The sequence below is a fragment of the Portunus trituberculatus genome, chromosome 46, assembly GCF_017591435.1.
Source record: "Portunus trituberculatus isolate SZX2019 chromosome 46, ASM1759143v1, whole genome shotgun sequence".
Classification (NCBI taxonomy): Eukaryota; Metazoa; Arthropoda; class Malacostraca; order Decapoda; family Portunidae; genus Portunus; species Portunus trituberculatus.
This window is the reverse complement of record NC_059300.1, coordinates 8807133-8819057: the sequence shown is the minus strand read 5'-3', so window position 1 is coordinate 8819057 and position 11925 is coordinate 8807133. Positions and strand designations below refer to the sequence as shown.

Genomic DNA, 11925 nt, shown 5'->3' with positions numbered 1-11925 from the left:
AAAACTCATTTGGAGAAAACAGTAGCTACCTGGAATATGAATGGATCATAAATATAGCCATTACTTATACATTTTCCAAGTGTACAGATCCTGCAGACGTAGCCATGTTCAGTACCTAACAGGGATGAGACATAGGCATGGCACAGCACAGCTGCAGTGTTCTCCGCCCCACTCATTTCTAGACTGAGCCGTTCGTGATGGACCGTGGAGCAGTGCTTCCATGAGTTGATGAAATCTTACCCTAGATTATTGTCGATTTTACCCTAGATTCGAGTGTTTTACCCTAGATTGTCGAAGTTGCACTCTTATCATACATATGTTTGAATATTGCTCCCCCCCCCAACCCCCAAAACACACACACATTCTGGACCTTCGAACAGTTAGACTAACCGTCCGAAGGTCCAAAACGTGTACGCGTAGTAGACGGGTGAGTGGAGACTGGGGAGAAAGGAGATGGGGTTGGGGGGAGGTGAAGGGATGGTACAAGTCACGGGGATGATTGTGTACATGAATCGAGCATGAAAGAAAACCAGCCTGCCAGCAGATTGGCACCATTCCAAGCACACCTATCCATAGGGCGGCAGATTATCCTAAAATTACCCTAGTTTATGCATTACCCTAAACACTACCCTAAGAAGGGTCCAATTACTCTAGTTTAGGGTATTTTACCCTAAAATGGAAGTACTGCCGTGGAGGCGGAGCGAGATATTACGTGTACTGTTCACGTAACGCACGGGCGGCACGACAAACCCTTAACAAACTCATATATTTTTGTGAACTGGTTTTGTATTTGTTTCAATATTTGGTCCCGATGACTTATTAATTTATTTCATTTGCTTGACTATTCATACAGGCAAATACGGAACAAATGGCGTTCCGTATTGGTTCAATACGGAACGCAGCATTTCACGCTTCAATACGGAACGGTTCCGTATTTTAAGGGACAGGTGGCAACCCTACCTAGGAAACATCCTAGATAATCCAGCCAATGACTTGAAAAAAAAATGTTATAAGAGAGCAAAGCGTTTCTGAATACGGACCTTCGGCTGCAGCGGTTTGAGAAACTGTATTTGGATCGTAACAATGAATTACGTAACATAATTGCTATCTACATATACTTGTTTTGGTACATTACCTGTCATTGTGGTAAGTCAATTCCTTGGGTAACAATATTCCTCGGTCAGTGCCAGTGGTAGACTCAAGGCAAGTCGGTATGTATCATGACGTAATGCAACGCAAAGGACGACAAAGAGGAACGTGGCACTGTTGAGTCTCCTGTCTTGAGTGTGCCATGAATTCTGGAAATAGTTATGAACGTGTAACAAATAATCACATCCATGCAGACTGATAATATGTATTTTGATACATGAGCACTTTGATATACCATGGATCACGGCATGTATCATATTTATACGATCTTGCAAATACAGTGAGCACTTCATTTTCAATATTTGGGAAAATTCAGATATCTAGAAATATGAGCAGTTCATTTTCATAAAACAAACTCATTTGATGGGAATTACTTGTGATACACAAGACAGATCTAAAAGAACATGAGTCAGGTTGATTGAAAAAGTAGGTCTAGTTTATTCAGACATAAGTCTGATTTATTGATAAGCAATAAGTCCAGTTTCTTTGCTATTTGTGCTCTTTTCAACACATATTAGATATTTTGATAATTTTCTGCATTTTTTAGACATGGTGATCAGCTTAGATGTAACTTATCTATCTAGATGTGGAGAAAGTAAAGTGCACAACTCACAGGTAATCATAATATGTACATGAACTTGAAAGTAAGAAATATTCTCATAGAAAAAGATCAATATATATAAACTTGCAGCAAACCTGTATTGCAAAAGACAACAATATGAGAGAAAAAAAATAGAGTGGCATGATTCTACATTACAACTTGAAGAATGCAATTAAAAAGCAATGTGAAATATGCTGAAAATACACATCCTGACTTGATTCCATATATGCATAGAAGCATACGAAGAGAAGCTGCATTAGGTTAGTAAATTACTTGTATATCAAAACAATAACAATAAACATAAAGAAAATTCATAAAACAAAGCAAGAAAAGCATTACTATTTTTATAGATATCATAAATAGCATTTCGACACTAATACACACAATGGACTGAAACAGAAAAGGAATTGAATGAATAATGAAAATATGAAAATCTATGTACAAGTGAATGTTTCATGAGTCTAATACAGCAAAGCAATGTATTATAAGACAATAGTGTTGGTAGAACAGACTATCCTGAGCCTGTTTGATAACTTAAGGGAAAATAGGTTTCAATGGAATGATGAGAATGCACAAGAATTAAGAATAAATGATGCATGTGTGGGAGGATTACCTGTACAAACTTTCAGAGTGAAGAATTAGATATATTTGAGAGGTGAAAGTTGAGAAAGTGAAGATTAAATATGCAATGATGAGTGATATAGAAAATAAATAGAGACTTTTCTTGATAAAATTTCCAGACACAAGCATTAGCACAGTCATAAAGATGGACAGATAACAGTTATATTTATGCTTTCCATATTACTTTCTCAAATATGTCTTATTACAACAGAGGCACCAAATGAATATGGCAGGACACTATATGTATTGTATATCATAAAAGTATTGGTCTCTATTTTCTTAGTTTTAAGCCAGTGGTAAATTAATGTTTGTGACTGTAGGACATACCTTATTGAAACATCTGCACAGTTTAAAAATGGTAGGTTACTGATGGGCCAATTCAGAAAGATTCTGATATACTGGTACACAACTGACCTTCACACAAAGTAGTCAGATTGAATTGGTCTGCTGTCCCATAAAGACTAAGATATAAAGATGTCACTGTGAGTATATGTACATCAACCTCTTAGCTACCTTCTTTCAAAGGGGTATACTAGTTTGGTGTGTTGATAAAGACTCTCATCATGGACAGCACTGTATAGTAAAGTGAATATACATAATGTCATTCACTATTTGCAACTATCAAAAATACTTCTGAATCATGAACATTCTATATGTGGGTCAATCAACTTTTACACTTGCATTAAATCATTAAAATCTGAAGCCTGTCCCTTGTGATATGAAGGGGTGGACATAACAGAAGAACCTCCACTTGTTCTGCAGACACTTAAGTCTTAGCATATCTCAGTCACTTCTTTCTTTTCCTTTACAATTATTTAATACATTTACTTCATTATGTAGAACAAATCTGTAATTCCCTCACTACCCTCCTTTCCAAATTACATTTATGATATTATTCTTTCAGCATTTCATTCATAGTAATTTCCATTTCTGTGCTACAACAATTTCCCCAAAATATGTTTACATAAATTGTAACTTCTCTCTAAACATTAAGTCTTTGAGAAAAAAAATTAACTAAACATATAGTCATATGGTAAGCAGACCATATTCACATGTGATCTTTATCTTTATATACAGATCATCTGAAAACAGATAACATGTACTTTCCAAGTTTTCACAACATGCTTCAATTCTCCCCATCCTTTGCTTACATTTCAATCACCATCATAAACTACATATCTATATACATATAACAAATAATATTCATTCAAGGCATTGTCTCAACCAAAATCTTCATTTGCACTGGAATTTTTCACTCACTTCTACATAATCATGCATGCACCTCCATTTTTCAATGGTGAACAAGGATCAGCAATGCAACACTATTATCTCACCACAAAACTCAAATGCCAAATATTTAGTTGTTCATTTCATTCCTACATGTAAGAACTGTCATCTCCAATACTGCAAATACCAATCAAATATTGTTCTAATTCTTAGCAGCCAACTAATTTCCACAATATACATTTCATAAAAGTTTTTAACCTCCATTCTGAACTGTAACACCTAGAATTTGTCAGGACGCTTTTGGACTGTTGTTCTACATAAGATTATCCATTTCCTTTTTCTATTTATATAATATATGGACTGACACCCCTCAGAAGGTGGATAACAGACATAGTGCCTCCCCCGCTCCCCTCCAATGCATGTACACACACACACACACACACACACACACACACACACACACACACACACACACACACACACACACACACACACACACACACACACACACACACACACAAACACACACACACACACACTGAGCAAAGATTACTTGTGCAACAATCTATTATCTCATGACAAAAACTCAAATGACTGTTACAGGAAATTGATTTATTGTGTGTGTCACCTGCATCAGGGTTGAGAAGACAAGCAGCAGTGAACTTTAGATGTGTATTATATACTATATACATTTTTACTGCAATCTTTTTGTAGTAAACAGTGTTCATCTTTTCTAAAAAAAATTTTTTCTTGTTGTGATAGCAACTCACAAATTCCTTAGAATGATTTTGTGAAGTTCAGACATTTTGAGATGGGAGAGTGTGAAAGCTGTGTGCCTCCTGTGAGGGGGGTCGTCTTTCAGCCAGCTTCTCCACAGCAATGGTCAGATGGGTACTATGTGAATGCTCCACTGCACTTGGCTCCTAGTTCTAGGCTTGCACTACAAGTTCAACAGATGATTCATTGTCAGGACAAGAGGAAATGGTTATATTTAGTGTGTCCATGTTATTTATGTTAGATAAAGGGCCAGGTATTAGTTATATATCTTGGTTTAGAATATTGTTTTGGGCCATTATAGGGGACCTAAGTACACTAAGTATGCTGTTCTCAAGCCTCAAATTTTTTGATTGGTTGGCATCCCTTGTCTGACCAGGCTCAGTGGAGTCCTATCTGGAGTTGTTCCATTGCTTGAGTCAAGCTGATTTTCTTGTCTTGTGTTCCTTTTAGTTACATGAATGTTACTGGCTGTTCTTGCTGTTATTGTTTTGTGTGTTTTTGTTGTAAAATGCTGCTTTGTGTTCGGTGGTCTCTTCTCTCTTGACCCACTAACTTCTAAGTCTTTGGAGAGATTTGAAATGAACTTAACACAGTTCTGAGTGGGGTGACATTCTGAAGACAGTCGGTGGCTGTTGTCTTGAAGGTGGCTGTCCATAGAATATTGTGCAAAATTGTATGGCATTAATTTTTTCTACTTGTCCTTCCAAGCACATGACTGCTGAGTCCTTTTCAGCAGTGGGAGCGAGTTTTGGACTTGTATTTCTTCTGTGTCTTGAGGCAGGGATAGCAACCTTATGGCTTCTGATGGTTACAGCCTATGAGTTGCCTGGAGTAATGTGTATTTGTCCAATGCAAGGCTATAGGATATAGTCTAGAGAAAGCTGACCTGAGTAGAGGCTGCTGTGTCTGGTGTCCAGAGTAAACCATAGAGAAAGGCTGAGTAAAGACAGAATAGAACCGGCATTTGCTGTCAAGAGTGCCTGTGAGGCCATAATAACAGACATCCAGTAGTACGTCATTTCATTCTTACACAGGAAATATGTTATCTCTAATGAAATGCCATGGCAAAACTTATCCAATCTGAAACCAGTCTTTCTAAGTTTTCCTTATTATATATGCTATTTGCAAATAATTTGTGAGGATCTCAACATATTCAACATCTTACTTTCCATTATGAATTTCATTACAATGTTTAGCAAATATATTTTTTTCTAATACTGCTCATCAATGTGATGTTTTGTGTTCTGGTAATTATCAACCATCACATCAAAGATGGACCTGGATATAAGAATTTAATACTATCAGAACAAGAAAGTCCATAACTATATTTCATAGTTGTGCAAGTGTTTCAAGTTACAGTGCACAAAACACACAAAAAATACACAGTAACACATTTTCTAGTCATGTATGAAAATGTGATATAATTCTGGTATTACCTGTCATACATACTCTGATTCCTTATGTACTTCAGGAAACAGGAAAGTCTCTATCTTTTCCAGCTCTGGCATTCCATTATTATTATGTCAAAACCTCACTTGTCAGATGTTACTGGCTTCTGCCAACTGGGTCCTCCATAGCCTTGTTGATAGTTTCTAAAAACACTAGTCACTATTTGTCTATTTCATTAGCTACCCCCTTCATCACTTAAAAAGTGATTTTGATAGAAATGTCTCCAATAGCTCTTCCTCTCATCAAAATGATTGTACTCAAAACAGGAGTCTCCAGTTGCTCCGAACAATTTACTGACTCAATCATTTTACCTATTTCATTAAAGATCATCCTCTTGTATCTACTGGTATATTTGTTTCTCTACCTGTCCATCTAGTATATCAAATGATTTCTTGTTCTACCAGTGAGATAGCTGTGACAAAATAGTCTTCATTCACATAACCATTCTTTGAAACTGTTCCTCAACAGTTTCCTGCTGACTAGATCTGCCCTGACTGACCTAGATTACTAAAAGACTTCATCAGTCCTGATGGTCATTTTGAGCCTCTGCCTCCCTCCAGTTGTTAAGAATTGCTTCTGTCAGTCTGGCACACAGCTCTGAGGTCAGAAACAGCCATGAGGCAAAACTTAGAAGGAAGATCCATGCAGCCCAGAGTGCATAGGGTCTTGCTTCTGCCAGCTGAGATGGTAATTTAGCCTGAAAAAATGGAAAAGTAAACTATTACATACCCATTATGTATTATTAATGCTGCTACAGATTACTTTCCAAAATTATCAACTAAATATATTATGTATAAGATTAACAGTCAATATATGACATGACAGTTACGACAAAGGTCACATAGTGATGAAAAATCTATATTTTTGTTGTGTTTTAACAGTATTCTAATCTGTTTTGGTATTCCATGGAGAAAATACTGATTTCCTGACTAGACATCTACTGCCATATATATTAATAAATTAAATCAGATATTGTATATTATTCTATAATGACAAAATCCTAATTAGATATGTTGAAATCAGGATATATATAATAAAGCCTTACAAGTCTGGAAATAATAGGGCAGTCTGCATAGATCTGACAGAAGAGTATAACAATAAGATTATACATAATCTAGTTTTATTTCTGTAAAAATACAAATTTTCCCAGTTTTAGCTTGAACATTTATACTTTGTTTTTAAATCTTTATTTGTCATATCAGAACCCCATAACCATAATATTACACTCAAAATCCATGAGGATATAGAATTACAGTATGTAACTTTGAAATGTTTGATTAAAATCCTATGCAGGATCTGCAACTAAGCAGTATAAATCAACAGAGGGCTCATTTCAACATGCAAAATTGAGAGAGAGAGAGAGAGAGAGAGAGAGAGAGAGAGAGAGAGAGAGAGAGAGAGAGAGAGAGAGAGAGAGAGAGAGAGAGAGAGAGAGAGAGAGAGAGAGAGACTCACCCTAAAATCTGAAGAAGTGACATTGATGTCTGTCAATTCTTGATCAGTATAGTGCTTGATGAAGGACATGAGCTGTGCCACTGAGTATTCTGAAGCATTGTACCTGCCAACTCCATTCCCATTATGGAAAAGCAGCAGTGTTGGGGTTCCCATCACTCCATAACGAGCATTAACACTACAGAACAAGAAACACAGTGAAATCATTACAATACACAAAGAAAATATATGGATGAATTTAAATCAATGACACAAATAAAAGCATAATACAAATATATACCAAAATGTATGAAATAAGGCAAAATTGCAATTTTTTACCTTGAATATAAAATTCAAATAATGTAATTAGAGGTTGGTCATCAAAAAAACTTATAAAAGATCAATTTATAACATGGAGTACAGAACAATAAGCTGTTTTCCCAAGCAACTTCAATGTCCATTCAGTAACTGCTGCAAGACTTGTACCTACTTTATATTCACACTCACCTATGGTGCTCTATACTATCCAGGCCGAACACAGGAATGTTTGGCACAGAGCGAGCAAGAGCATTGACATAAGGGGAACCCATGATGGAAAATGGACAGTAGGGGCTGAAGAAATAAATGAGATAGCAGGGACCAGAGGATGACCTGCTGGTCACATTGGGATCCACCTGCAGCAATTTCAACAGTGTAGTGGCATTGATCACCTGAAAAAAGGACTTAAATTAATATTGCAAACATGATGGCATATATATATATATATATATATATATATATATATATATATATATATATATATATATATATATATATATATATATATATATATATATATATATATATATATATATATATATATATATATATATATATATATATATATATATTGAAGAAAAAAGTGGCTGCAATTTAATATAACCATAAGAATAAAAAGGACTGACAGACATGTGCCTAAAATAACAATAACCCACTCTAAAGCTAAAATAAACTACGTATCTCATTATCAGAGGTGAAATCATATGTGCAATGTCTGAGATTCCTTGTCCTTACCTCTACATCATCAATGGCATCTGTTGCATTGACTTCAGAGCACACTGCCTTTTTGCTTCCACCAGAACTGTTGGCACCATTGCTATCAGTTGAGCCTTTTGTTCCATTGCTGTCAAGATTCTGTTCCTGTTTCTCTTGGGAACCAGATGAGACAAGAGCTTCTTCTTCAACCTAAGGGCATGAAAATACTGTAAATTTCTAAACGTTGCTATAAAAACACACAACAGTCTGCAAAATATCGCTTGTTGCCAAAATAATGGTTAATATCCTCCACCCAGATTGGTATCAAGATGTGTGAATGCTAATTAAGAATGACATATATGAAAATTATCCTAGAACACTGTACTAGAACTGTCTCTTAGTTTCAGACAAGGTAACTTTTGTGAAATGATGAAATCTCTAACACCTTTTCAATTAATACATGAAAAATAGATCAACAAATTAGACAAATATGTCTACTATGCAGCACAAACCTCAGATTCATCCTCCATATTGGATTCTGACACTGAGTAGTCAGATGACTGCTCCTCCTCATCATCTGTCAAACCTTCTGGCTGCAGAGAGAGAGAGAGAGAGAGAGAGAGAGAGAGAGAGAGAGAGAGAGAGAGAGAGAGAGAGAGAGAGAGAGAGAGAGAGAGAGAGAGAGAGAGAGAGAGAGAGATGTAGTATCTCTACTGTTGTAACTATTACATATGTAAAATCATTAAACATGAGGCATTATCCTCAGTGACTCATGTTATTTCATTTCAATAATTCAAAATAAACAAGCCAATATACACATTTCACCAGCACTAAATATTAGTATCTTGTTGTACATAAATCTATACATTAATGTATGTTGAAGATAGGCTGGGATTCTAGATTCTGGTGAGTTTCTCTTTATCAGATTAAAGATGACACTAATCAAATAGAAAAAAAAACATTACCTCAACATACAATACACTGACACAAAGGTATTCATACTTCATAAGCTTGGAAATTACTCATATTGAGAACATTGTCTGATAAAAAATATTACACTGCCATTTACACAGTATTGAAAATGCTAATTTAATTTTCCAGTGATTTCTTATTGTAACTATAAGTACACTCATGCCATCATGCAAAGATACATACCTTAAGTTTCAGTAGAATATCTCTCAGAGGAATATTTTCATGTTCGGATTCTAGTTCCTTTTTTGATTCCTCAATAGTACTTTCATCAGTTCTTGCTATATCATCATTGCTTCTGTGCACAGTAATCTCATCACTCTCTGTAGGTTGAGGCAGTGTGTCATTTTGAACAAAAGATTCAAGTTTCACATCACCTGATTCATTGGTAAGCTCATCATCATGATCTTCTTTAGGTAAATCTTGAGAGCTATCTACTGATTCACATGTATCCTTCTCTGAGGTTTGCTGAGGACATTCTTCAGGAGCAGCATTATCTTCTGCAGCAAATTCCTGGTCCTCTTGTTCTAACATCAGCAAGGCACTCTGGTCATCCTCCTCATCCGTGAAGGTGCCACAATCTGCTTCATCTTGACCTGCACCATCTACAGCAGAACATTCCCCTTCTTCACTTACCACAGCTGATTTCTTACATGATGTCTCACCGTCATCAAGGTATTTCTCTGCACCTTTATTCTTCAGGCATTCTGTGTTTTCAGCAACATGCTCATCTGCTATTTCTATACTGTCCTGCCATGATTTTGCTCCAGTGATGCACACTAATAGTAGAATAAAGGTTCCTGAAAAAAAAAAAAAACATATACATATCAAAAGAACGTGTTAATCAAACCCCAGTGAGGTTGTGTGTGTCTGATATTCGCTGTTTGTTTAATATTTTAAGGGGGTTTCCAAAAAAAGGAGTATTTTTTTTTTTTATCAATTTGCAGTTTCACCCAACCATGGAATCTCTGATGTGGCTTATGTTCTTCTGGTGAGATATGTAGTGAATTTATTTATGGCATATATAATTTTCACCACAAATTAATATTTTTCAAGTTATGACATTTTTCAATGCCAACTTGCCTACCTCTCATTGCCTATAATCTTAGGAACTGTGGGGAACTGGGGTTTTTGGATGGGTAGAGCATTAAATTGAGTAATGTGCATTGCAAAACACGTCAGAAATAAAAAAAATTACAACAAAAATCTCTGAAAATACTTTGATGTTGGCAATGGCGGTCACGATTGAGAAAACCATTACTATGTTATTGTTAAGCAGCATTACCAATGATTTGCTACCCCAGGATTTGGATCCATTGCAAAGGCTGTCCCTTGACATAACATCTGGATCCTCTCCAAGAGTTACTAACCAAACCCAATATTATAACTTCAATTCAATGCACGTCAAAAAGTCATTGGTTGGGGAAAAAACTAAAAGTTGTCCAAAAAAAAGCATTACAAGATCTTCTAGGAAGTAATAATGTTGGGCTTGGTTAGTAACTCTTGATGGGGTCTAGGATGTGCACTGTACAGCCCCCATGGCAGGAAGGTCTAAATGTAAGGGTTTATTTAGGAACCCTTGAGGGGCTTGAAGGACCTGCGCCACTCTGGCTTTGTTACAATGTTGGGTTTGGTTAGTTAGTCTTTAGGGTTTTCATTAAATGTAGTAGATACAGCCAAAAACGTAGTGAATCATTGACAATACTACTCAGCAATAACAGAGTGATGCTCGCCACCGCTGCCTCCATTATCAAAGTAATTTCAGAGATTTTTATGTGATTTTGTTGAATTCCAACCTATTTTGTAACGTACATAACTCGATTTAATGCTCCCCCCACACAAAAATCACAAATCTCCACACGTTCCCAAGATCGTTTGGAATGGGAGGCAGGCATAAGTTGGAGTTGAAAAAGTCATAACTTAAAAAAACATACATTTGCGACGGAAATCATATATATACCAGCAATCAATTCACTACAATTCTCACCAGAAAAACATGAGTCACATCATAGATTCAATGGTTAGGTGAAACTGCAAACTGACTATTTTTCTACTTTGGGGATTTTTTATCTCCATAGACTTTTGAAGTTAACCCATTTTGCAATTACTTTTCCCATAACCCCAACCAGGTGAGTTGACACCTTACGGTGGTTTGCTTATATTGGAAAGAAGTAGCAATGGAAAACACAAATAGCAGCTGTTGTATGATTTACTGATATAAATGTAAAGAAAAACTATCAACTCGCGAACTGCATCGGAATAAATGTCATCATAAACCCGAAAAACTCATTTGCCTAAGCTAAAGCTCTCATTCTGAACACACACAACATTTGGTAATACAGTACTTGTTTGCAGCATGGCTTCTCATGTCTTGGGGTTCCCTCGCGCTAAATCCACAGCGATGCCCTGCCTCCCTGTGTCAGCCTGTGGTGGTGAATAGTGAATAGTGATGGCCAACCTCCAGTTCACCGTACACAGGTGAAATGTTCCTTTGGCTTCGCTCAGTCACAGTCCACAAACCGAAGCCGAATCTGTACATAAAACAATGCAAAAATCAAATCACCCACGAATCAGTAACCCAACGCATTAATAATCACGAAAAAATATATAAACACACACATTACAAAGGAGGAAAAAGATAAACAGGCAATAAAGAAAAATAATAATAAGCACAGGATAACACTGGC

At 36.2% G+C, this 11925-nt stretch overlaps 1 protein-coding gene across 1 annotated transcript; it reads right to left on the bottom strand.

Moving 5' to 3' along the window:
- Nucleotides 1–1580: 1580 nt before the first annotated feature.
- On the bottom strand, nucleotides 1581–11870 carry LOC123520367 (thioredoxin domain-containing protein 15-like). The gene is made up of 7 exons (XM_045282615.1): nucleotides 11584–11870; nucleotides 9425–10038; nucleotides 8782–8862; nucleotides 8309–8479; nucleotides 7763–7965; nucleotides 7280–7454; nucleotides 1581–6521 (listed from the first exon to the last, which is right to left on the bottom strand). Exons 1-7 carry the CDS (start codon nucleotides 11594–11596, stop codon nucleotides 6345–6347), a joined length of 1434 nt encoding a protein of 477 aa, XP_045138550.1. The 5' UTR covers nucleotides 11597–11870; the 3' UTR covers nucleotides 1581–6344.
- Between the last annotated feature and the right edge of the window lie 55 nt (nucleotides 11871–11925).